The sequence below is a fragment of the Bos mutus genome, chromosome 14, assembly GCF_027580195.1.
Source record: "Bos mutus isolate GX-2022 chromosome 14, NWIPB_WYAK_1.1, whole genome shotgun sequence".
Classification (NCBI taxonomy): domain Eukaryota; kingdom Metazoa; phylum Chordata; class Mammalia; order Artiodactyla; family Bovidae; genus Bos; species Bos mutus.
Window position 1 is genome coordinate 60,392,482 of NC_091630.1, and position 27,905 is coordinate 60,420,386.

Consider the following 27,905-nt stretch of genomic DNA (forward strand, 5'->3'; position numbering starts at 1 on the left):
GCAATTTTCTTGAAATTAAACTGGAATGAGTAATTTAATACTTTTCTTCACAAAAGAAACTAACCATCAGATCAAAAATTGATACATAATTGTTTGCAATGTCTATAAAAATGTAAAACAACTGTTGACTTGGAGAGATTGTGACAGCGGGAGATTAAAACAATCCAAATTTCTCTTTGAGAAGGACTAGTTACACAAGCTGATAGTTCCATGAAATGAAATGCTCTGAAAAAGTTGGATTATTTTAAAGAGAATGAGAAAACTATGTATTGACATAGCACTATCTATAGTATATACTGTTACATGAAAACCACATGGTGCAGAACAATGACTGAGTTTTTCTGTGTAAAAATGTAGAGAAAGCAATTTAATTGCACGTGCATAAAGGCACACCCTCAAAATACAAAGGAAATGAAAAAAATTTACTTATATGAGATGGGAGTTGGATGTGGAAAACAGAGATAAGACTACTTACAATACCTTTGTAAATAGTTCTGAGTTTTGGTCCATGTAAATGTATGGGAAAGATTGAAGGCAGGAGGAGAAGGAGACAACAGAGGATGAGATGGTTGGATGGCATCACCAATTCGATGGACTTGAGTTTGAGCCAGCTCTGGGATTTGGTGAGGGACAGGGGAGCCTGGTGTGCTGTAGTCCATGGGGTCGCAAAGAGTTGGACACAACTGAGTGACTGAACTGAACCGAATGTATAAGCAAGTAACAACCTTTTTAAATGAATAAAATCATTGTCCATTTTAACTATAAATGATATTTTCTTAATTTTTACCAACTAAATGATAAATCACTCTATTTCAGTAATTATAAATAATTGTATTTCTTTCATATGTGCTATGTAATCTTGTTCATATCCATTATTTTTCCCAGAATTAACGTATGTGCAGTCTTCACTTATTCAGTATCTTTCTTTGAATCGACTGTGGAATTGATCAGTCTACCTTCCTTCTGCTTTAGTTGTCTGAATATAACCCTTTAAAGGGGAGTTCAACCTACGAACATTGGTGTAATTTTTCAACATAATTTCCATTGTATTTATCTCCATCTCATAAAATAGATTAACCACCTCTTGCATAGCGGACAACGAAGCCACAGCTCATGCTTCAATGTCAGAGTAAACACTTGACATTCTGCTCACATTTTAATTTTACTTGTGTGACTCATCTCTGCTTTCATTCAAACTACAGTAGCTGTGCAAACTGGGACGGTGAAAAGATCACAGGGTGGGATTTAAAGGAACAATCCTGTTCCTAGTACCTTTTCTTATTAAATGAGTGCGGTTATGCAACTTAACCCCTCAAAGCCTGCTTTTAATTATAAAATACAGACAGGGTTATTCTGCATGAAGCAGAAGGAAGTTATCATGACCAAGTGAGATATTATCATGGGAAGTACTCTGACAGAATCAAAGGCTTGTACAAATTTTTATATTGTTATTGCTGTTGTTTAGCTGTTAAGTCATGTTCAACTCTTTGTGACCCAGTGGACTGTAGTCCGCCAGGATCCTCTGTCCATGGGATTCTCCAGGCAAGAATACTGGAATGGGTTGCCATTTCCTCCTCCAGGGGATCTTCCCCACCCAGAGACAGAACCCTTGTCTCTTGCTTTGGCAGGTGCGTTCTTCACCACTGGGCCACCTAGGAAGCCTATGATCTTTTAATATGCTGCATAGATTTTGAAATCAGAAAGAAAAACTGTACTTTTCTAATAAAACTGGGTTCAAACTTTGCTGTTTTATTGAAAATATTTATATGTTGGATCTAATTTTATTTACTTGCATCTCTTTACCTACTGCTTCTGCTGTTCAACTATCCTATTAAGCTGGGGAATGGGGGGAGGTCAGAAATGAAGTCAAAGAGGATTCACCTTGTGTCACCCAAAATATTCTTATAATTACCCCTTTCTAAGGGTAGATTCCAAGAAGGCAATGGCACCCCACTCCAGTACTCTTGCCTGGAAAATCCCATGGACGGAGGAGCCTGGTGGGCTGCAGTCCACGGGGTCGCTAAGAGTTGGACACGACTGAGTGACTTCACTTTCACTTTTCACTTTCATGCATTGGAGAAGGAAATGGCAACCCACTCCAGTGTTCTTGCCTGGAGAATCCCAGGGACGGGGGAGCTTGGTGGGCTGCCATCTATGGGGTCACACAGAGTCGGACACAACTGAAGCGACTTAGCAGCAGCAGCAGCAGCAGCAAGGGTAGATTATTCAAAAACTGTTTTTTTGTGTGTTTTTTTGGTAGCTTGTAGAACTAGGCTTTGATAGTCCTTTAAAACATCACTCTTTCTTTGGGTGCAGTCTAGAAGTTTTTAATTTTAATGGCACATGCTTTAAAAATGCTAGAAATTGGAGGAGATCTTATAAGACAAAGGAGTCAGCAGAGATGGTATTATTAGATTCAGGAGCCATTATGGCTTCTCCACTCAGGGGATTTTTGTTTCCTGACTCTGAGTGCTAACCAAATCATCATGAAATTGATTGCAAAATGAGAAACATTTTTGGCAAGCACTGCCTCCAAATACAAAGCTTGATCTGAGTCTGAACTCTTTGGAGTCATGAACTGCTAAGTTTTTTTTAAGTTTGGTGAGTTCATTGATCTTAAAAGTGCACGATGCTTCATAGGCTACAAAGGAATCCACTAACCCATTTTCTCTAGATTTGTTATCCCTTGACTTCCGCCACTTTGCTTATAATTTTGCTTGAAGACTTATGTAAGAAAAAGGGAAAGAAAATGCTAATCAAATATAATTACTGTCTCGAGTTAACACTACCTTTCAAATTCATGCTAACCTTCCATTAGCATCTTTTCTGTTTCCAAGCCCACACATCTGCATTTGCTTTTTTACTGTGAAGTATGCCATATTCTTTAAGAAATTAATTAATCAGTTTAAATGTTTTATTTTGTATTGGGGTATAGCCAATAAACAATGCTGTGATATCTTCAGGTGAAGACCAAAGGGACTCAGTCATACATATACATATATCCATGGTGGTGCTAGTGGTAAAGAATCCACCTGCCAATGCAGGAGATGCAGGAGATGTGGATTCAGTCCCTGGGTTGGGAAGATCCCCTGGAGAAGGGGATGGCAACCTACTCCAGTATTCTTGACTGGAAAATCCCATGGACAGAGGAGCCTGGTGGGTTACAGTCTGTGGGGTCGCAAAGAGTCAGACACGACTGAGCACACACACACACACACACATACACACACATTCTTCCCGAAACTCCCCTCCCATCCAGGCTGCCACATAGTTTTGAGCAGAGTTCCTTGTGCTGTATGTGAAATATGACATATTCTTAATTCATTTAGTTAATATGTGTTTTGTAGATGCCAGACAGTATATGGGGAACATCACCAGTAATATCATTAGGAATATTTATTAAGTCAAAATGTTTTTCACTCTTTGCAAACAGAACGGTGGATTTGGTGAGGTTGAGTGAGTGAGGCAGGGGGTGGCAAGGTTTTGTGTCTGTGAGAGGCCCTGGCCACACTCTGAGGGGTCCTGCCTGGCTCCCCTACTCTGGCCATTCAAGGGCAAGACAGAAAGCCAGAAGTCCCTCAGACCCTGGGAAACCAGTTTCCCTTCAAACCTGGAGTCAGTCAGTTCCTCAAGGAAGGACAGTGCCTTTGTCAGCCAGCCCCCAATGTCCTTACTGCTAAGCTGTACAGCAGCAGTCATGGTTGTTCCTGACATTCTTGTTCTCCCTTGAAACTATCACTCCATTACCTGGTGCCTGATGTGGGATTGGCACTAGAGTTTCAACTCTGTGGATTCAATTTGATCAAGAGTTTCAGAGTTGTAGAGATTAAACGTTTCAGGTTTAAGCCCCTGCTCCATGACCACAGGAAAGTCATGTGTATGACACGCAGGTATGGGGCTCACTAAGATGCCTTTGTGTTATGACAGTGCATGACACTGATTTGCAGTGGTAAAGAATCCACCTGCCAGTGCAGGAGACACAAGAGACACAGGTTCGATCCTTGGGTTGGGAAGATGCCCTGGAGCAGGAAACGGCAACCCACTCCAGTATTCTTGCCTGGAGAATTCCATGGATAGAGGAGCCTGGCGGGCTACAGTCCATGGGGTCAGAGTCAGACACGACTGAGTGACTGAACAAGAACAAGATGTGATAAAACATTTTCAAACCTCTGAGGACACCAGGGTTGAAGGGATACAGTTGGGCTCACATCACATTTCTCAGAAGAGCTGCACATTTCCAGGCTGGGATACAACTCTGGGGGGTGTATCTCTTTTGGGGGGTCATTGTGTCACAGAAGAGGTGGGAGCTCCCTTCTGCTGCCCGTCGATGGGTGGGATGACTGTCTGGGCCGTGAATGCCCAGGTATGGGCGCAGATACAAGCCAGGGCAGCAGCAGTGGGCTCTGTTTGTGTCCAGATCAGTCAGTCTTAGACAGGAGTCCACTCAGTACACTCCGGTACCTTGGTCTCCTGGCATCTGCCTTCCAACACCAGCTGGGAGAGCCAGACTTTCCCAGTCTCCCTAAGGGTCTCATCACAGCGCCTGACTCCTGCTTTCTTACCCTCTGGCCACTGTGCTGAGGGCCTTTCTCACCAGCAGAGTCTGTTCCTGGCACTGGCAGAGTCATGCGGAGGAACGAGGATGGGATTTCTCTTTGGGGCTCAGGCTCTTGGAGGTGTCAGAGAAAAGCTGCCTTTGTGAGGGAATGTGATGGCTTTCGAGGCTAACGTGGGAGAAAGGACCCTGTCACCGACCTGCACCCACACTGTGGCCTGGCCTGGGGAGGGCCGCGTCTTCTCTTCGGCAGCTGACAGCAGCACATACAGCTGGTACCGCAGGGTGCATCCCGTGCATCCAGGAGAATGAAAGGGACAGAATATTCTATTTATGTATTTGTTGCTGTTCAGTCGCTCAGTGGTGTCCGGCTCTTTGCCACTCCATGAACTGTAGCACGCCAGCTTTCCTTGTCCTTCACTATCTCCCGGAGTTTGCTCAAATTCAAGTCCGTGAGTCAGTGATGCCATCCAGCCATCTCATCCTCTGTCATTTTCTTCTCCTCCTGCCCTCAATCTTTCCTAGTATCAGAGTCTTTTCCAGTGAGTCGGCTCTTCGCATTGGGTGGTCAAAATCAACCATTAAAACCGTGTGGTCTGGTCTTATTCTAATTGGATCATTTTGCTACTGTATTTGGACGGGTCACTCACATAAAATTACCATTTTCCTCCTCACCCAAAAGCAGACGTGTTCTGAGAACTAGGCCGGCAGCAGTTCTAGAAACACTGTGAGTAACCCTGATGTCCACTCGCACTGGACAGGCGCACCCTTCTTGACTCTAAGTCTGAATCGCCCAGCGGTTCACAGTCAAGCGCCGGGGAGGCCAGGGGCCATGGATGGAGGCTGTGCTTCGGGTGAGCCGGGGGGCGCGGGGCAGGGGGCGCGCAGCCGGGTAGGCGGGGCGGCAGGGGCGGGGTCGGGAGAGGAGGGATGTCTGGGGCTCGCGCGCACTCGCGGCGTCCAGCCGTGTTCAGCTGCCGCCGGTCGTGGGAGCCGCGCGCGGAGTGGCGGGGACGCGCTCGGGGGTTGGGGGGCGGCGTCCGCGGCCAGAGCGTGGGGTCCGGGTCTGAGAGCCAGCGGCGCGGGGCTGCGGATGCACGGCGACCCGCGAGTGGGATTCGGGAACGCTGGGTTCCGCGCGGTCCAGCATCGCTGTTCCGCTGCGCTCATCTCCCGAGCCGGAGGTGAGCCTTGGGATTTCGAAGCGCGGTCCTTGGCAGCGAGGGCTCTGCGCTCCAGGGGTCTCTTGTCCCTGGGGTCTCCGGGCCGCAGACTGGGGACAGTTCCTCCCGGGAGCCGTGCCTAGGAAAGGGTGGGGGATTTCAGGCACCAGGGGAAAGGACGGTGAGCTCTCCGCCCCTCCTGGTACCCGCGGCGCGTCTGCTGGCCGGGGTGGCACCCAGAGAGAGGTCCGTGCCCCTGTGCCTCCCTGGGGTCTTCCGGCCGAGGTGGGTATCAGCGGGTCCCAGGCCCCGGCACCGCCGCGCTCGCGCGCTGGCTCGGACGCTGCCAAAGTTCGCTTCTCGGGTCCAGTCGGTTCTCTTGCCCCCGCAGGTGCCGCCTGTCCTCGTCCCGCTGCCGCAGCCGCCGGACATGGAGCCCCCAGTCCAGATCTTCCGCGGTGAGCCGGGCCCCACCTGCTCCCCGAGCACCTGCCTGCCCCCCAACGGCAGCGGCTGGTTCCCGGGCTGGGCAGAGCCGGACGGTAACGGCAGCGCGGGCTCGGAGGACGTGCTGCTGGAGCCAGCTCACATCTCCCCGGTCATCCTGGTCATCATCACGGCTGTCTACTCCGTGGTGTTCGTCGTGGGTTTGGTGGGCAACTCGCTGGTCATGTTCGTGATCATCCGGTGAGCGCGGGGTCCCGGCGCTACAGTGGCCGCAGCCGGAGGGAGGGTCGGGCTGGTCACCAGGACGCGCGGAGGGATGCCAGCCGGGTAGTGGGGACCCCATTCCGTCAGGGCTCGGGAGAGGCTCAGAGGGCGGCCTCTTCGAAGTGAGATTTCCTGGGAGACGTTTTGCTGTGGGACTCGAGGTTCGCCCAGGACGAATCCAAGGGACCAGAGGTGACTTGAAGGTTTAAGGGTGACCCTCCCCTGCGCCCCAAATCCCTGCAGAAGGCCCTTCGGATGGAGATCATGGGGTGTCCCTGCAAGGGACAAAGTCGGTGTCTCCTGGAAAGGAAACTAGTCCAACTGCCTGGCCTTTTGCCTGATTGCCTGCACCAGTTTGGAGCACTTTGTTTTGCCCTTGCAAATATTTCTTTAGGTAAAATTCATGCCCATGCCCTGAAGAGAATTCGGGATTTCCTGTGACTCATCAGAATGATGTTATGGTTTATGAAGCAAATCCAGTATACTATTTAAGTACCCACATGTGAGCCTTGTAGTACTGACATGCCATCTTATTTGTTTAGAATGCTGCTCACTTTGGTACCGAAACCATCTAGTATTTGGCTCCTAAAGTATGGGTGCTGGAGGTTTCCAAAAATTGTTTTGCTTTTTATCCCCCACCGTGGGAACTGGAGCTTTCTTTTTATTGTTCTTTTGTGGGCGCATTGAAGTCAGCTTCCAATAATAAATACCTAAATATCTGCATATATGCTAATTTTCTGAAAAGTGAAGTGATTTCTATTTTGGCCTCTCATAACAAAGGAAGCAAGAGAAAACAGAAATCCTACCATTGTTTGGATACCCTTTGAGAAATTTCCCTTCCTGGGAGACTTCATGGTTTTCAGCTGCACATTTAAGAGTGAATATGAAGATGAGACGTTCCTGTGAATAAAGGAAGGATGCAAGTCACTCTACTTAGAGGCATAGAAAGGATGAAGAACTTTTTTTTTTTTTTTTTTTTTGATCTTGACTTTAGTTTTGAAACATGCTGTTTATTTATTATGAACTTTAAAGACAGAATCTGCAGTAGCATGAATCTTTCAAATACCTGTTTCATTTCTCTCTCTCTCTGACTTGGGAATGTCACCTCTTTTATCCTCATCTGTGCTACAGAACTGAAAACCATCTTTTAAGCCTCCAAATACATATTATAAAGCTCTTTTCACCTACAATTAGTGTCTCTAGCTTGGTGACCTTGCTTTCCACAATTGCTTATTGCCTTCCACTGGACTTCTATCAGTGATGAGTACAGGCTACAGAAGTAATATTTTACAAGCAAATTGTTCTTCCAAATCCTTAGTAATTGCAGGGCTACTCTCCATTAGAGAGAAGATTATAGTAACCAAGAGAAAAGAAAAGACAGCTGTACTCTAAACTATAATTAAAATTTCTAGGAGATCTTTGCTACAGAGGCTGTTGTTTTACAATAAAACATTGTTACAGAGAAAGGGGATGCCAGGAGCAAACCCACTCTGTTCCTGCTCCATCATACTTAGGTGCTTGAGTGAAACAGATACACGTTACTGTCACTTGAAAGAGAACTTGAAGTTTTGAGTTTGAGAGGGCTTTTTAAGTTGCTCTATAACTCCTTGTATAGCCCTGCAGTCTAGGATTAAAAAGAATAAAGAATCCTAAAATATGTGAAAAGATAACTCCATGGGGAGCATTAGACATGTCAGAAAGAAAAAAGAGTCACTGTAGATTGACTAGAATTTTTAAGATAAATACAAAGAAATATAAATATAAGCTAAATATGTCTATCTCAAAGACATCCAAGACTAAAGTTTGTGAAAAGGGGATAAATTCAGCTAAAAATGCAAAAAGAGTTATAGAGTTCATGTAATAATATTATGCATCTGCCCACTCCATTTGATAGTAAATGAGGAGCGAAGAATTCTATTATCATCTTGGAAAGCCAAATATCAAAACAATAGTTGGCTTAAATCTATAGCAAAGAGCATTAAGAAGCATTTAGAATTTGTTCAGACTGATACAGGGCCAGAGAATTGAAAAATAAAACCTCAGAAGAAAACTTGATGGATTTGGGTTTATTTTGCAAAGGAGAAGAAAGGACTGAAGGTTGGAGCCAGGCATCAGACGCCGTGTGCTCATCAGAACTTAGAGCAGAACCAGAGGGTGGAGTTCAAGTGTGGCTTTTGTGATTGACCTTGGCTGAACAGTGTCACTTGAAAAGATGGAGGATCACTTTTGAAAAGGATGTTATTTTAAAATATTGAACTTGCCTAAGGGTCCTGGTTGAGTCATCTAGGAAATCACCCTAGAGATGGAATTCAGATGCTCGGATGGTGGGGCAGGCACAGGTCTGGGATGGCCATCTCAGACCTGGGAGGATGTGAGGATTGTGGAAGAAGCATTGACTGCTTGTAGACCTGCCTTACAAATGGCTCTTCCTTCAGCACCTGGAATGTCATCCAGTATCTTCTGAAGATCATCTAATGTTTCAAGGATTTTCCTCCTTTAATGTGTAGCAACTACTACAGTTGCCCAGTGTTAGGGTTCTGTAACCTTTCACTGTGAACACCTTAAAATTTAAGCACTGCAGCCTCCCTCTCTCCAGGTAAAGGAGTTTGTGGTTCTGGCTCAGGAAGGTCTTACCTCAGCCCCTGATTCATGTTCTTGGGTCCCACCAACACCCTGGGGTGCCCATGGTGATCCTCAGGGTCCTAACCCCGTGTTCGCTTCACCTCTCCTGTGCAGGTCACCTGCAGTGAATGCTATGATGCCCACCCAGCCCACGCCTGGGACATTGCCAGGCAGCCCCACCTCTGGTACCTTATATTCCTTTTCCCAGCCTAACCACAACTTCCAACACATATGGCTGTCTCCTCTCTTGGTGAAAATGATTAACATTTAATGAACACCTAATATATGTACTCTTGCCTGGAAAATCCCATGGATGGAGGAACCTGGTGGGCTGCAGTCTATGGGGTCACACAGAGTTGGACACAACTGGGTGACTTCACTTTCCCTTTTCACTTTCATGCATTGGAGAAGGAAATGGCAATCCTCTCCAGTGTTCTTGCCTGGAGAATCCCTGGGACGGGGAGCCTGGTGGGCTGCCGTCTATGGGGTCACACAGAGTTGGACATGACTGAAGCGACTTAGCAGCAGCAGCAGCAATATATGTCAGGCTGGTAAAGCTGTGTGGTGGTTGGTGGTTTAGTTGCTAAGTTGTGTCCAACTCTTGTGACCCCATGGACTGTAGCCAGACAGGCTCCTCTGTCCATGGGATTCTCCAGGCAAGAATACTGAAGTGGGTTGCCATTTCCTTCTCCAAGGGATCTTCCCGACCCAGGGGTCAAACCTGCATCTCTTGTGTCTCCTGCTTTAGCAGGAGGATTCTTTACCACTGGAGCCATGTGGAAAGCCCATGGGTATGTTTCCACATACCCATTTAACAGATTATGTTCCCTTAGCTAACGTCCTTTCTTCCTCCTGTCTGTCTTGGGTAAACCTCTTGGAGGAATAACCCCTGCCCATCGCTTTGGTGTCGTCCATCTGTTACTCAATCAGAGCACTTGAGTTTCCTCCCTGATGCTCGTCTCTCAGACGTGTAGGTCTCACGTCCCAGGTGATGTCTCAGGCTGGCTGTCCCTCAAAGTCCATGGGGATTCCACGTACTGGACCAATCTCACCTTCTCCTTGACTTCCTTCCACACACAATGGGTTTCTTGTCAGTCTCCATCACAGGCTCCTCTTTCCTGATGTGTCCTAAATAATCATCTTTTCCTGAGCCTTCTTAGCTTTCTTTGCACTCTCTTCATATTAGTCAGGATTCAACCAGAAAAGCAGAACCAGTAGGGGATATATGTGTGTGTGTGGAGGGGTTTACTACAAAGACTTGGCTTAGGTGATTGTGGGGGTGGCCAGTCAGGTCTGTAGCCCTGAGGATAGGTGTCAGGAGAGGCAGAACACACTTCCAACATGGAATCTCTTCTTTCTCAGAGAAGCTGTATGCCTTGTGGTTAAGACCCTTTGACTGATTAGACCAGGCCCACCCAGGTACTCTAGGATCATCTCCTTTGTTTAAGATCAACTGATAACGGACTTTAACCACATCTACAAAACACCTTCAGAATAGCATCTTGATGAGTGTTTGAGTATTTGAAGACCATAGGCTGGCCAAGATGGCTCATCAAACTGACCATCACTCTTGATGGTATTATCCATTCTTGTGGCTATAACTGTCAGGGAAACTCTAAACAGTCCTAAACCTGTGTGTCTCTCTTCCACTTATTCATCCCTACTTCACACTCATCTGCCCTCCCTCCTTCTGGATGGTTCTATGGGATTGTCTTATAGGTTTCTCAGATTTCTAGTGAATCTGCCTTGCTAAGGCTGCCATAACAAGGACCACAGACGGGGTGGCTTAAATCACACAATTGTGTTCTCTGCTTGCAGTTCTAGAGGCTGGAAGTCCAAGATCAAGGTCCTGGCGGGTTTGATTCCTGCTGAGTGTCTCTGCTTGCAGATAACTGCCTTTTCACCCTGTCCTCATGTGGTCATCCTTCTGTGTGGACATTCCTACTCTCTGTATTCTGATCTCGTCTTATAAGGACACTTGTCAAGTTGGATCAGAGCCCATTTTACCTTAATTTTACCTCATTTCATCTCTTTGTGCTCAGTCGCTTCCGTTGTGTGCAACTCTTTTTGACTGTATGAACTGTAGCCTGTAGACAGGTGCCTCTGTCTATGGGATTCTCAGGCAAGAATACTGAAGAGGGTATTTTTGTTTGTTTGTTTAATTTAAAGAAAAGCTTTACTCTTATAAAGGTATGTTTCTTTTTAAATTAAATGTAAGGATAGTGTTAGTCACTCAGTTGGGTCTGACTCTTTCCGACCCCATGGACTCTTTGCCACCCCATGGCCTTGTAGGCTCCTCTGTCCATGGAATTCTCCAGGCAAGAATACTAGAGTGGATTGCCATTCCCTTCTCCAGAAAATGTAAGGATAAGCAAGGAAAAATTATTAGAAAAAGTTACAGGAAGCAGAAAATTATTTGGTCCTTGATCGTATAAATTGTGCCTTTTCTTATTAGTTTTCATTAATTATTTGCTATCACAATAAAGACACAATAAAGGGATCAGTCTTCTGGTGACCTTGTCTTGCTCGTAGAAGACTTTGGCTTCCCTGTAATTCAGCCTGGGCAGTGTTGGAATATCCCCAAAGGGGTAACTTTGTAAGGGGTGTATTCCAGATTCTCTTAAATGTTAAGGGAGCCGACTTAGATCATGTCACCTGAAGACATGCAGGGAGACGTGAGAGGAAAGACAGAGGTGCGTAGTCGTCATTAACTACTCACTGCTTCCTGTTCAACTGCAGGCTTACCTTAGGCTTTGATTAGAAAAAAATAAGTATGTTGTAATTTATCCTGATCCTCTCTTGGAATCAGTGCTCAACATTTCCTTTAAAGCAAGCGTAGGAAAGATAATTTCAGAAATTATTTTCAGAGGAGCCTATCTTAAATGTCCCAAAGTAATTTTACTGTTTGACAAGCTCTTAAAAGAGAAAATTGGCTTCACTGCCACTGTTTACATGGATTAGCTAAATGGGATTATTTTCTTCCGTGTGGGACATGTGGTCACGGAAGCCCAAATCTTCATGGAGCTATTTCAGAGATCAGAGACTGCACAGTTGCTTGAAAAGGAAGGAAGGAGGAAAGGAGTAAGGAGGGGAGGGAGGGAGAAAGAAAGAAAGAGAAAGAAAAAAAAACAGGAAAAAATAAAAAGAAAGAGAAAAACAAGCAACGTGGTTATCAGGTCAGAGCTCCCAAGATTTAACAGACTCAGGCAAAGTTGTAGTCTTTAAAATCACTTTTGGATGGTGGTGCCAATACAGTTTTTTTGGCGCCCGTCTTAGCGTTATTTTTAGGAGGGACTGACTTCTCGCTGGGAAATGGCAGCTTCTATCCATTTTCTGCCCAGCGATGTCTTTAGGCAGCAGGCAGCATCTTCATGAGAACTGGGCAGTTGGCATCGCCTTCTCCCTAGGTTAACCTGTGGAGACACTCAATTGTTGCTGCCCTGCTTCATGGGAGATGTGCCTCTGTGCTCAGCTAAAAACCTAAAATCGTATGTCTGCGAGATGGTTTCCTTTGTAAGATTTGGCTTCTGTGTTTCAGAGGTAGAAGGTTTTACAGGCTTTATAAAATACCGGGTTAACAAAAGATGGTTTCAGAATAACACTCATGTATTCCTCAACAGAAAATCAGCCAATGTATTTTGTTTGTTTCTCTCTTTGGCTGGAATGCTGGCTTATATCTTAAATAAGGAAGACTTACATGAGAAGAATGGATTTTAGGAGTGGGGATAATATTGTAAAAGGCTTATGCCTTTTTATTTGACTCACTCCACTGACCAAGCAAGTCAGCATTTAAATGAAAAATGAGAAAAACATAAAACATGTGGATGAATTGAGATACCCCAAAGGAATTGATCTGAAGTTGAGGGGGGAAGCCTTCAGACTAAGCATGGCTGGACTTACGTGCCTTTAGAGATAGGCTGTAACAATCAGAGCGATTTTCCGAGATTCTGTTGAATATTAATTCTTCTAAGTTCACAGCACAACTCTAAACTCTGCTTTGCTGTGTTGCTTTCCACCTAATGCCGGGGGCTCTTCCTTTCCACAGAAGACAGAGCAGGAGAGTGACCTTGTCGCCTCTGGGTGGCACCCTGTGGCTCACCTTAGCTAAGTCAGTTTTCGGTATAAAAATGGGAAAATAATTCCAGAAGTCTACATACGTCTAGGTATCCAGAGAGTTGTACACTAGGAAACACTGCATCCGTCATTTGAGATTCGTAGTAATAGTTTTCTACCTGCTGGTGTTGTTTAGTCACTAAGTCGTGTCCAACTCTTTGAGACCCCATGGACTGGAGTCTACCAGGCTCCTCTGTCCATGGGCTTTCGCAGGCAAGAATACTGGAGTGGGTTCCTGCATCCTTCGTGATAAACTCTCACCCTGTGTGCACTGCTGGACACTCTGGACAGTACCTCCTGGGGAACAGGGCTGTGACTCCAGGAAGGGGAGCACTTCCTGGGGCCCGGGCTAAGGCAGTGAAAGCACTGCTTCAGCACTGCTTCCTCCCCTGCCCCACAGCACCCTCAAGGACAGCCCACCAGGGCCTGAGGAGGTGTCTGTCTGCCTTCTGACTGCACCTCACGGCCAGCCTGGTACTGGCAGTCCCAGGAGTTGGGGCTGGGGTACACCCTGCCCCCTCCTCTGTTCTCCTCAGAGCTTTTGCTCAGCCTGTGGTACAGTGTCAAGGGCCTGATATCTACGTGAATACGACACCTTTAGAATACTATCAGTTGAGGCTATTTCAAAGTCAGATCATTGGAGAAACAGCAGCTCAAATTCCCTTTTTTTTTAAAATCACAAGCTACTGCCCTTTAGTGAAGAACCATAATTTCAGTAGTAAACAATCTAAAAGGATGTTTAGCCAGTTCATTGAGATGAACTGGAAATATCTGGATAATTTAATGAAGCAAACTTATATTTTTTTAAAAAAGTTTCCCTGAGAATTTGCATCGATACAGCTGTCACATCTGGCTATTTTATTTTACTTTTTCAAATTTTGTTTATTTATTTAGCCAGGTCACATGGCATGTGGGATCTTGGTTCCCTGTCCAGGGATTGAACCCATGTCCCCTGCATTGGAAGCACAGAGTCTTAACTACTGGACCACCAGGGAAGTCCCCAGTGTCTGGTTGTTTTAAACATGAAATCTAGAATGCTGTGTATCTGGACAACATGCCCAGGGGGATGAATACATCATACGGAGAAAACATGCTGAAGCCCACTCTCACTGTGCTGTTCCCCCACCACTGGTTAAAGAGGGGTGTCTCTTCCCTGGGCCTGCAAAGCCTCCCCTTCCTGAGTTTGGTGTTCAGGCCTTGCGTCTCTTGGTCCAGCCCCGGCTTGTGGGGTGGCGGCCAGCTGCCCGTGGGGCAGGTCACACTGATGTTTTCATCAGATCAGCGTTTGTTCAGGTGCTTTCTGTTGGCCAATAGGTATTTGCTGTATTAAAGGATTCTCTTCAGATAATTGGCCAGTAGGATGTTTGCTTTTTTGTGATGTTGAAGCCGAGATTCTGTGTCTACTGAGAAGGCTCACATTTTACTTTTCCCATGGTCTCTCGAATTTGAGGAGATCACTCACTTCCTCTTCACTGAGTTCCCTCTCCTGAAAGCCACGGGCTTTGCTCATAGACAAGCTGAAACACCATAACCTGCGTGATGGCCTTTGTCTACCGAGGGGTCACATGCTGTGTTTTGTGTTGATATTCCCTTCTGGCTCTGGCTCTGCCTCCTCATGTCAGATGCTTCCTGCCCTCACAAGGTGCAGTTAACCACACTTACCAGAATGTCTCTCAATCTTTAGCTGCTGGAAGGAACGGAATTCCGAGTATCCTGTCATTTCTCTGGTACAGTTTCTGACTCCTTAAGAAACTTTGGAATATGGCCCTCAATTCCTTTATTTATTAGAGATTAGATTCTCCTCCTGCTCTCAATCTTTCCCAGCGTCAGTGTCTTTTCCAGTGAGTCGGTTCTTCCCATCAGGTAGTCTATTCTTCTGATTTGTGTTACAATCTTGACTCAATTAATTTAGAAGATCCTGGGGGCAGGATCTGTGTCAACTTGTTTTTCAGTCGCTTCAGTGTCCAGGATGCTGCTGTGTATGGAGTAGGAGCTAAGACTTGGTGTTGAAATGATAAGAAGATGTGGCTGGGGAGGGAGCATGAGCCAGCTGAAGAGTAGAGAGGATGTCAGCCTGGCAGACGAGGGCAGGGATGAGCCACAAAATACCAAAATCCACAAAACCAAGAATGTGTCTGTGTTTAAAGATATATGGTGATTAGCCATCAAGATTAGGGGTTTATTATGCTGCACCAAAGCTAAAAAGCAGCTCCTGATTTAAAAAGCCTCATAAAGTTAAGGAAAAACACTGGGGCAGCACACCTCAATAGTAAGGGATAGTAATGCTCCAAGAGTAAAGTCTCTACTTGGATTGTCTGCACCGGGCAGGTGCAGGGCAGGACAGGAAGCCATGAGCCTGCAGTGTCACAGGGTCAGTTCCTCCCTCGACAGCCATGCTCTCCTAGAATCTCTGCCTGGTGATAGATTCTGAGTCAGTTTCTCCTGCGAGAGCCTTGCTCTCCTAGAATCTCTACATGGTGACATTGGTTCCTGAGAGCTCCACAGATTCCTTTGTTCCCCTTGATATCACACCAGCATGTATGGCTGCCAGTTAAGAAGCCACTCAACAAATCTCTCTGACCAGGACTCAAGATCTTGAGTTTATGTGTGATGGGGAGATTCTAAGCTCCCGGGGACACCATCCATGACCTTGCCCTGCGCTGACTTCCTCATGGCTGGCACCCTGGGCTCCCTCCTGATCCTTTCGCTGGCCTGCTTCCTGCATCCCACCATTGTTACCAGGTTTGTGACACTGGCAAGTTTGGCGGGTACAGCCTACACACTTTGCTCTCTTAATGCCACACGCTCCTGCAGCGTGTATGCCAAAAAGTGCAGCCGCCCGCTGCCAGCCCACCCCCAGCTGCTCCACACAAGCCAAGAATTCCCACTCACACAGTGCCATTTTACTTGAAAGACTTGTGAGTCTTTGTCAGGCAGCATGGATGAAATGGAAAGTGATTTCCTATCTGATTGTGGTGAGAAAGCTTACTCGTTTATTTCCGCCAGCAGACAGATAATAATTGAAATAACACATGCTGTTCTGTTCTGGTTCAACGCAAACAATACCCATACCCAGGGGCTCAACCAGGTTGTCTTTGAGGTGGGGGAAGGTCTTAAAATCCTGTGTTGACTGGATCCAGTCCAGTGGAGCACATAAAAGACTTAATATATATTCCTTGTACTCATAGTCTATTTGTTGTTAATACTTGTACCTGTTGAGTTCTCCTTTTCAGGGTTGTAGGCTTGTAAGCACGTGTCTTCCAGAGCCCTGGAGTGGGGGCTGAGACCTGCTGCTCCCTCCTTGTCCTCCCACAGGGCCCTTCCCTCTCTGACACTAGAAAAATCAATTTACTCTCCTGAGTCTACTTTCTTCAGCCATATTAGGGAAAAGGCATACATGCCCTGGGAAACTCAAAGAGCAGTTGTTGTGAAAATCAAATAGGATATGTAGAAGTCAAAACACTGGGTGGGCTTTGTAAGTTATGAAGTGCTGCAGAGATGCAAGAATGTGGGCATGAGCTCAAATCCCTGGGTCTGAGTTCCTGCAATGCCTCTTCTAACCATGCGACTCTTGAGACATTTACAACCTCCTGCGGTTCTCAGTGCCTCGTTTCTAGAGTGAAGATGCTGGTACCCACCACGTAGAGTCACTGTGAGGACTGAGTGGGATACGGCATGTGGAGCGCACAGCACAGTGTGACATAGGGAGTGTTTGGAGATAAACGGTTATTACGATTAGTGTCATGAGCATGATCCACCTCATGCTCAGACATCGGATGTCAGCAGATGCAGGGGTCTCCACAGCAGGGGCTGCCAGCATCTCCCTCCGTCCCTGGCAGACACCTTTGGCCCTCGGGCTGTAACAGAGAGCTCCTCCAGGAAGTGTATGGGGAGAGATTGTTTCTTGGGGAGCACCAACTTCTACTGCAATTAGTTTAATTGCGATCAATGTCATTTATAGACATGTTTGTTGCAGGTAGTCATCTGTCTCATTCTGAGATCTGATGACAGGGTTTGAACTCTTTGAAAGTTCAAGGCTTAAGCAATTTCACACATCTAATAAAAATATTTTTGAAAATCTCAGGGCAAGTTATCATCCAGTATTTTTTGACTACCTGAAAGACACATATGCTATTTTATTGTAACTCATGTGTCTTTCTATTCATGGTGTGCTAGTACGTAAGGTTGCAGGCTTTATTTTTACTTTTATCTTTCCTATTCAAGCTGAAATGGGTAAATACGACCAGAGGTGTTAACTACAAACTGTGTTCCCTTCTGCTTCCTCTGACAACTGGTAGCTTCCACCCATATTAGAGCAGGGAGAGGAGCTGGAAGCATGCGTTAAATTCCAGACAAAATCCAGATCAGGTGCCTTCCCTTGGTTATCTCAGGACCACTCTGAGATAAGTGTTAAGTTTCCCATTCCAGGGTGGGGAAACTGAAACTCAGGGTTTTTAGTGACCTCTCCAAAGTCTGTCAGTTGGAGGGAAAACTAAGGACTAGAACCCAGGTCCACCTAAATGTGTAAGGCAGAGAACATCAGTCTAACTTTGTAAAGATAGAGGAGAATATCATGTTACAAAACCTGAGAGCAGAAGTCACAGGTGTTGCTGGCTCAAGTCTTTGCTGGTATTAGGGATTGAAAGAGTAAGAGGCTGGGTTGTAAGATGCATTTTTCAAACATAAAACCATATTTTTAAGAAGACAGTATTTGAACAGATAATGTTCCCTAGTGGCTCACATGGTAAAGAATCTGCCTGCCATGCAGGAGACCTGGGTTCAATCCCTGGGTTGGGAAGATCACGTGGAGAAGGCAATGGCATCCTGCTCCAGTGTTCTGCCTGGAGAATCCCATGGACAGAGGAGCCTGGTGGGCTACAGTCCATGGGGTCGCAAAGAGTCAGACAGGACTGAGTGACAAACACACCCTCCTACACCACTCATAGGACTGTGAATGGGTGTAGCCACTGTGAATAATCGTATAGAGTTTCCTTAAAAATTAGAGCTGCCATGTGGTCCTGCAATCTCACTCCTGGGCAGATATCTGGAGAAAACTCTAATTTGAAGAGATGCATGTACCTCAGTGTTCTTAGTAGCACTATTTATAATAGCCAAGACATAGAAGCAACCTAAATGTCCACTGACAGATGAATGGACAAAGAAGACTTGGTTTATATATATACACAATGGAATATTACTCAGGCATTAAAAAAAAAAAGACAGCACAGACACAGTGATCCACAGATACCACTTGATAATACTTTATAGCCCAAGCAGAAGTCATTTTCTGTAATCAGCTCCTTACAAATAACCTTCAGTTAAACTCAGGGCCCTAATATGGAAAAAAGTCTGGCTCCTTGAAGATACATGGGACATGGTTGAATTAATTGTGATTAGGTCCACAACCCTGAGGTGTGTAGAAAATAATTTCCCTATGGATTTCCTCACCATATCTTAGCATCTGCCCTCAGAAAACCTGCTGAGGTAGTCTGGAACATTTCCTGCCCTATAGATCCCTGGGGAAGCATTCTGTAAGTAGAACAATCTTATTAATTCAGTTTTAATAGAAGAGGCAATTGTTCTAAACTTCATGTGAAAATGGAAAGAAGTAATTTGGGCTTAAAGGCAATCTTTCTGACTTATTTTGAAATTTTCTGTTCCCTCAGTTGGAAGATGAAACAAATTGTGTGCTTCATAAACCTCTCAAGATGAAAGTGAAAGGAACATATTTATTTCTCACATACCATACCAGATTATGTTTCATGCTATACTGTGTATAAGAGAACTCAGCCTGTTTGTTTTTTTTTTTACATAACACATTTAAAATTAAAAGCTGTAGGTCACTGGTTAAAAAAATCTACACTTGGTTGTGTTGTAGTCATTGAAATGGAATTATTTTAAAAATAAAAAACCATTTAGATTTTCAAAAGACATGATTACAATGATTGATTTCTCAAAGTAATCTTAAGGAAAAGTTGGGTATGTTTTATCTTTGTTTTACACAGTTGAAAAAAAAAAGCATTAAAAAATAATGAAAGCCAAGCAATCTTGTGTAGGATTACAATGTTAGTCACAAAATAAAGACCTGTATGACACACAAGTTTGTTGACAAGATCTATATGTATATTTATCCACTTGTCTATCTATTCTCGTTTCTTTTGTTTTGTTGTTTTTAGTTGCTAAGTCATTTCCAACTCTTTGTGACCCCAAGGACTGTAGCCTCTTGTGTCCATGGGATTTCACAGGCAAGAATAGTGGAGTGGGTTGCCATTTCCTCCCCCAGGGGTTCTTCCTGACCCAGGGATTGAACTCGCATCTCCTGGACTGGCAGGCAGATTCTTTACCACTGAGCCACGAGGGAAGCCTACTTGTTTCTTGTGCTGTTGTTCAGTCCCTAAGTCATGTCCGATTCTTTGCGACCCCATGGACTGCAGTATACCAAGCTTCCCTGTCCTTCACTATCTCCCGGAGTTTGCGCACACGCATGTCAGTTGAGTCAGTGATTATCCAACTCATTTTTTTACCCTTTTACAATTAAATAGATTTTGGAACAAAGCACTAGAATAAAAGCTAAATAAAATTGGAAATATTTGCCCATTTTTCTACTACCCCCAATGTCTGCATGATAAATACATAAAGAATAAGTGGATGAAACATTCAGTAATCGAGAGAAACATTTACCTCGTGAGTATGGCATGAAGATGGAAAGAAATGATCTTGTTTCTTGTCTCTTAGATACACAAAGATGAAGACAGCAACCAACATCTATATCTTCAACCTGGCTTTGGCAGATGCACTGGTGACCACAACTATGCCCTTCCAGAGCACGGTCTATTTGATGAACTCCTGGCCCTTTGGGGATGTGCTGTGCAAGGTGGTCATCTCCATCGACTACTACAACATGTTCACCAGCATCTTCACCTTGACCATGATGAGTGTGGACCGTTACATCGCCGTGTGCCACCCCGTCAAGGCTCTTGACTTCCGCACACCCCTGAAGGCGAAGATCATCAACATCTGTATCTGGATCCTGTCTTCATCCGTTGGCATCTCTGCCATAGTCCTTGGAGGAACCAAAGTTAGGGAAGGTAAGGGTGGCTGTTTCCATAAAAAAAAAAAACAAAAAAAAAACTCTGTGATTTATTTTGTCCTTGTTCATAAAATAAAAAAATCATTGGAGTATAGCTGATTTATTGAAAAATTATTGAAGTGTGGTGTAGTTTCAGGTGTACAGAAAAGTGATTCAGCCACATTATTTCATTTTTAGAATATAGCTTCTAGTTATACAAACTCTTAATTTGGGAGTGAGTAGGACTCATGTACAGAAGAAAAGCCAAAAGCCAACAGAAATATAATGCCTAAATTCATGGAAAATGAGAAAGAAAACAATTTGCATTCCTTCCTTTGTCTAACACAAGATGGGATGATGGCGTGGCCAGAACACAGACACCATCCTATCCCCTACTTAGAAAGTGCTTATGGAACCTGGAGGGGTGAGGACAAAGTAAGGAACCACAGGCATGTGGATTTTTAAAATACAATTTTGTCGCATCCTGGCAATTCTAAAATATACTTCGCTCTTCTTTTTCCTCCCTAAAAAGGGTCCTAAGTCATTAAAGTCATAGGCTGCCTCTTCACTCTTTTTCCTAAGGGGTTAATTTCCATGGCAACTTTATTTGGTGTTGGTTGTTGTTTAATCACTAAGTCGTGTTCGGCTCTTTTGCAACCCCATGGACTGCAGCGTGTCAGGCTCCTCTGTCCATGGAATTCTCCAGGCAAGAATACTGGAGTGGGTTGCTATTTCTTTCTGCAGGGGATCTTCCCAACCCAGGAATCAAATCCATGTCTCCTGCATTGGCAGACGGGTTCTTTACCATTGAGCCCTCAGGGAAGCTTTCTTCTGAAGGTAAGTCAGTCAAAATCAGGTTCACAATGGATGATAGTACAGATGAACGAAGCCATCAAACTTTGGACTCATTGCTTTTCACCCCATGCAAACAGGACTTGATGTTTTCTCTATTTCCAGGACAGTGCTTCTGACTCTGGGATGCATGTTAGAATCACTTGGAAGTTCACCTTTAGAAAAACTCTGCTGCCTGGGTCCCTCTCTGGAGGGTTCAGTTTAATTGATCCGAGGCACAGTCTGGGTGTCAAGAGTTTTAAGATTTCCCCAGATGACTCTGACCTATAGCCAAGGCAAGAACTTCTGCTCTAGGAATTTAGCTTTAATAATGAAAGATAAAGCTATGAAAATATCTTTGTTTTAATATAAATTCACTGGGGTGAGGGGAGCTATTTATTGCCTTAGCAGGTGTCTAAATGCTCCAGGTTATGAGAGAGGTTCATGATACCTGTGAGTACAGATAAGCAGAGACTTTCCAGGTCATAGTGGAAAGGCAGGTGCTAAAACCATAGCTTCTCCTGCATGGTACACATTTTCAAATGACGCATAATCTTTTTTCTTTTAAAATGAAGTTACAGTGTAAATACCACAGATGTTAAGCTATAATACTTGATAAATTTTAAGAAATGCCAAGCTTTATTAGAGAAGAACTTTAAAATATGATTAATTACACTAATTACATCACAATATGATTAATTTAATTACTATTTAGTATTAATTACATTAATATGATTAATGGATATGAATTTGAGCAAACTCTGGGAGACAGTGGAGGACAGTGGAGGACAGAGGTGTGCTGCAGTCCATGGGGTTGCAGAGAGTCGAGCACAACTTAGCAACTGAACAACAGCAACAACAATTACACATAGGATTTTGCTTCTTCATGCACACAACACATGAAATAAAATTGCAGGAAACTCTTCTGAGCCTTAGGGGTTGGTGTGTAATAACTTAGGTTCAAAAGGAGATGCTCCATGAACATGAGAAGACTGGGGTTAATAATAAAAGAAGAGAGACTGTTTTTCCCAGGGCAAATAAAGAATTGATTTTTACATTTCACATTATACCTGTTGACTTAACCACTACTCCTATAATTGTTGTCAGAAAATGACATTCTCGAGGAATTGGGTTTCAATTAGGTTTTTTAAAGGAAATAAAGATAGATGCAGGTTTTCCTGGAAGGAGTTGCTGTAGATGAACGTGTGCAGATATGATGGAAGAAAAGACGCACCAGTGTCACCAGGGGATTAGTTTGTGCAGTAAATAGAGGAGGAAGGAGTGAAAACTAGTCTTGTAGAAAGGCTCCATCCTTTCTGTGTGTCTTTTATTTTGTAAAGCACACTTGTATTATGTGATGAGAGAGTGTCTCCAGGCCCGCTAGCCTGCTCACTGTGGTGTGCTGCATCACACGCGTGTCCAGATCCTGGCAGACCAAGGAGTCCTTTAGGTCATCTCCATGCCCTTGAGGCAGAGCTGACTGGCACTGGTGATTCACAGAGTCACGGTTGTGGAGAAAACTCGCTGAAAGGAGCCAGGTGTCAGTGCATTAGAACACAGCCACCTGGACAGGAAGTCTCAACCCATGCATCTTAAATGCTTGGATGCATCCATCTGGCACTTGACTTTTCTCGTAAGGAGGCTTTTCTTTAGCCCCAATCTCTGTATCTGTTATTGGTCTAATCAGACCAATGTCTGTGTCTTCAGATTCAGTCTGGTAGGCTGTATGTTTCTAGAAGTTTATCTGTTTCTTCTGAATTGTTCAATTTCTTGGCATATAATTGTTTAGTGTCACCTTTTATGATCCTTTGTATTTCTGTGGTATCGGTTGTAATGTCTCCTCTTTCATTTATATTAATAATTTTACTTATTTGAGTCTTCTTTCTTCTTAGTGTAGCTGAGGTTTTGTTATTTTTATTTTTTTTTAAAAAGCTGTTTTTCTATTGTCTTCCTAGTCTCTGTTTATTATTTCTGATTCATTCTTTCTCATTTCTTTCCTTCTACTAACTTTGGGCTTAGTTTGTTCTTTTTCTAGTTCCTTAATGTGTACAGTTAGGTTCTTTATTTGAGATCTTACTTTTTTCTTCATGTAGCTATTTATCATTATAAACTTCTCTCTGAGAACTGCTTTTGCTACATCCCATCAGTTTTGGTGTATTGTATTTCTTTTTCATTCATCTCAAGCAATTTTTTATTTCCCTTTTGATTTCTGTTTCCACTCCTAGGTTTTTAAGACTGTGTTGTTAAATTTCTACATATTTGTGATTTTTCCATTTGTTTCCTGTCATTGGTATCTATTTTCATGTGGTCAGAAAAAATACTTAATATGATTTTGATCTTCTTAATTTGTTAAGACTTGTTCCATGTCCTAACATATGATGTGTGTGTATATACATATATGTATATATACATATATGTACTGTAGACTATTTCATGCACACTCAAGAAGAATTTGTCTTCTGCTGCTCTTGAGTGAAATGTTTTGTGTATGTCTGTTAAGTTCATTTTTAATTTTTTCAAATCTGGCATTTCTGTATTGATTTTCTATCTGGATTATTTGCCCCTTGTTGAAAGAGTGATATTGTATCCCCCTACAATTACTGTATTTCGATCTATGTCTCCCTTTAGTTCTGTGTATATATACTTTGTATATTTGGGTATTCCAATGTTGGATGTATCATTCAGTTACTAAATCACTACTTAAGTGATTTAAATCATTAAACATTTTTGAGTTCCTACTACATGCAAGAGAAAGCTGATTCTCAGAGCTAAAAGATGTCCCCAAATTAAACATCAGCCCTTATGTTGCCTTGATTATCTTATCAAATTACTCTTCCATAATGACTACTGCACTGAGTCCATATTTTCAAGGATTTCCATGTGGTATTCATTTGTTTATTTAACAATTTATTCTCCTCAAACACCATATGTTCCTGCCTCCTTGTGTGGCAGGAATTGAATATTATTCAAGGCAGACTGGGTCCCTACCCTAAGATAATTTACATTCTGGATAGAGAGAAAAACACTGGGAAAGGCAACATATTATTACAAAGAGCTACTGTCTGGTTTCTCTCTGGCTTCTGTCTTTGAATAATGATAAAAAAATACAATGAGTGTAGTCTGCTGCTGCTGCTAAGTCGCTTCAGTCAAGTCCGACTCTGTGCGACCCTATAGATGGCAGCTCAACCAGGCTCCTCTGTCCCTGGGATTCTCCAGGCAAGAATACTGGAGTGGGTTGCCATTTCCTTCTCCAGAGGGTAGTATAGCGGGAGAATACAAATTTCAGAGAAGAGGACTATTCAAATGGATCTGCCTCTGTATAAATGTGTTTTTTACAATTGTATTTACTTATGTATTTATTTCTGGCTGTGCTGGGTCTGCACTGCTACGTGGGCTTTTGTCTAGTTGTGCCAAGCAGGGGCCATTCTCTAGATGCTGTGCACAGGCTTCTCTTTGTGGTGGTTTCTTTTGTTGCTGAGCACGGGCTCTAGGGCAAGCAGTCTTCAGTAGTTGCGGCTCCTGGGCCCTAGAGCACAGGCTCAATAGCTGTGGGGCACAGGCTTAGTTGCTCTGCAGCATGTGGGATCTTCCCAAATCGAGGACTGAACCCGTCTCTCCTGTATTGGCAGGTGGATTCTTTACCACCCAGCCACCATGGAAACTCTGTATAAATGTCTTTAAAGTGACATTCAAGCTGAAGTCAACCACAAGAAAGACACTGTTGGAATACACAGAATTTAAGCAGGAAAGAAAAAACCTTCAAAGAAGCCAGATTGCAATGTGCCATCCTAAAAAGTTGTTTAATAAATACATTTTGAACTATGATTATAGTGGTGAATTTTTTAAAAGGTGATTTTAACTGTTCTTATTCCCATAAATACTAAAGCAAAAACTGAGAGATGCTTGTTTGTTTCTTTTAGTCTTCCTAGTAATAGTACTTAGGACAAGAGCTTTTTAGGGAATCAAAAATTATAAGTTAATCTGGGAGTTTTCATTTACTATTGGAAGGTTTGATCTGGTATTTAGTTGATAAAAATGACTCTGAAACAGTTGTCTTCATTAATTGGCTGAAATGATTGTATTCTTTGTGTTTTAAAGCATGTCTAATTGAAATTCTAAGATAGATTTTGTTTTACAAAGAAATATATGATTAGGAGCACATTAAGATGTTTTAGAAAACATGATTAATAGAGCTGTTTCACTGCTTGAAAAGTATCCTTGTGCTATTTTTGTAGCAGATTTTCCAATGTCAGAAGACACGTTTTCATTATAAAAACTACACCTTAGTATCATTCATTGTTTCTTTATCTGTAAGGAAGAATCAGGGCAAAAAGAATTTAGCCTGCTCTGGGCTCAGTGGCTAGAGCTTGGGGAGGGTGGGTGGCCTCTGGGAAAATATTATAAAAGGTACTTGTCCTGAGTCTCTGCTCTTTCTAATATTATGGTCACTCCAAAGAGAATGCTGTCCAGCAAAGAACAGCAGAGCAAAATAAAGTCATTTTCTAAGTAATCATATATTTGTTTTCCCTGTTACATAGTCAGCATTGGCAAAAGTAAAAAACTGATTCATGAATTTCCTTGAAGATGATAGTACTGACTCTCTTCTTCCTCCTCCCCTTTCTTCTGTTTCCTTTTGTCTCCTTTTTCTCCTCCTCCTCTTTCTTCTTCAAAAGTTTCCTCATGTTTCAGCAATGATTTTAATCACAATGAGTACCACTGGTTCTATTAAATCACAGCAGCTGGGTGATATTTAGACAAATTTTGTTTACATGCTTGCTGCTAAGTCACTTCAGTCGTGTCCGACTCTGTGCGACCCCATAGACGGCAGCCCACCAGGCTCCCCCGTCCCTGGGATTCTCCAGGCAAGAACACTGGAGTGGGTTGCCATTTCCTTCTCCAATGCATGAAAGTGAAAAGTGAAAGTGAAGTCGCTCAGTCATGTCCGACCCTCAGCGACCCCATGGACTGCAGCCTACCAGGCTCCTCCGTTCATAGGATTTTCTAGGCAAGAGCACTGGAGTGGGTGCCATTGCCTTTTCAGGTTTACATGCTTATGGACCTACACAGTGATTTCCTGTAAACCACTTAAGGTTTTTCTGACAAGTTGGCTTTTTTGTTAAGTCGAACGGCTGGTTTTGCAATATTTTATCATTTATTGCAGATAGGAGAAGGAAATGGCAATCCACTCCAGTATTCTTTCTTGGAGAATCTTGTGGGGGCTACAGCCTCATGGGCTACAGTCCATGGGGCGCTAGAGTCCAACACGCCTTAGTGACTAAACCACCACTAGCTTTTATTGCCAGAGCCTTAGATCTGGGAGAATTGTTAATACATGGGTGTGCAAGTAAGTACTCCTGCTGTAAATTAACAGGGTAGCTCTCCTGAAAATAGTCGGCATCAAACCAGCCTCCACAACTAGATAATTCGTACTGCTGGCTAATTTTATTTACTCTATAGCAGTGTGTTTGTTACCAGTGAATGGTAACCTTTCTGACTTCATTGTTCTATGTGTGGGAAAAAAAAGATGGTTAATACTCACGGCCCTCATTCCTAGCTTGGTGATCAGCTTCAGGTAATATCACCTCGCCGTAATTGGACCTTTGTAATGAAAGTAATTGAAATCCACATTTGAAACCCTTGGCTAACGGATTTCCCTTTTGTGGGTTTGTTCCCTCCTGCAGACATGGAAGTCATCGAGTGCTCCCTACAGTTCCCAGATGACGACTACTCCTGGTGGGACCTGTTCATGAAGGTCTGTGTCTTCGTCTTTGCCTTCGTCATCCCCGTCCTCATTATCATTGTCTGCTACACCCTCATGATCCTGCGGTTAAAGAGCGTCCGCCTCCTCTCCGGCTCCCGAGAGAAAGACCGCAACCTGCGGCGGATCACCAGGCTCGTGCTGGTGGTGGTGGCGGTCTTCGTCGTCTGCTGGACCCCCATCCACATTTTCATCCTCGTGGAGGCCCTGGGGAGCACCGCCCACAGCACGGCTGCCCTCTCCAGCTACTACTTCTGCATCGCCCTGGGCTACACCAACAGCAGCCTGAACCCCATTCTCTACGCCTTCCTTGACGAAAACTTCAAGCGGTGTTTCCGGGACTTCTGCTTTCCCATTAAGATGAGGATGGAGCGCCAGAGCACAAGCAGGGTCAGAAATACCGTTCAGGATCCTGCCTACGTGAGGGAGGTTGATGGGGTAAATAAACCAGTATGACTAGTCGTGGAGATGTCTTCTTATAGTCCTCCGGGTAGAGAAGAGTTCAATGATCTAGGATTAACTCAGATTACTACCGCAGTCTGAGATGGAAAAGGAGAAATTTTAACAAACTTTTAGAAATCTTGTGGTTCTGAGATTGCAAGATACAGGCTGTATTAGTGACTCAGGTCAGTGGAAACACCAGGGCCCTAGGAATGGAGCATAGGAGATCTGAGCGAGCAGATGCAGCCCCTTCTAGGGCAGAGAAGCGGTGCTGACTCCCAGTTCCTTTGATGACCCAAGAAATAAGCCTTTTTCTTCTGGTTCCCTACCTTTAGTTCAGGACCCATTCTGCTGAGATTTACCTAAGCAACGTGGTGTCAAAAGCTCTATTTGGGAAAAAGAAAAATGCAGTGATTTCAGAGCTTCGTGGCTCTCCAGTCCGGACACAACTTCAGACAGCAATGACCTCAGTAAGAAGAAGACCCCTGTCCAGGGCCCTGCCCAGCTCACTTTATGCCGAGTGGACATGCATTTCCTGCAGCTGCATGGTGAGGATTTCAGCTTAAGACCCCACCCCTGGGGTGTCTGCTGTTCATGTGTAGCAGAAAATTATCCTGATGTTTACGAAGTTATTTAAATATA

General features: G+C 44.0%; 1 protein-coding gene across 1 annotated transcript; it reads left to right on the top strand.

Annotated features, from left to right (window-relative positions):
- The first annotated feature begins 6,148 nt into the window (after window positions 1-6,148).
- OPRK1 (opioid receptor kappa 1) lies at window positions 6,149-27,278 on the top strand. Its single transcript, XM_005891991.2, has 3 exons — window positions 6,149-6,405; window positions 19,900-20,252; window positions 26,746-27,278. The coding sequence occupies exons 1-3, from the start codon at window positions 6,149-6,151 to the stop codon at window positions 27,276-27,278; spliced, it is 1,143 nt and encodes a 380-aa protein (XP_005892053.1).
- The last annotated feature ends 627 nt before the right edge of the window (window positions 27,279-27,905 follow it).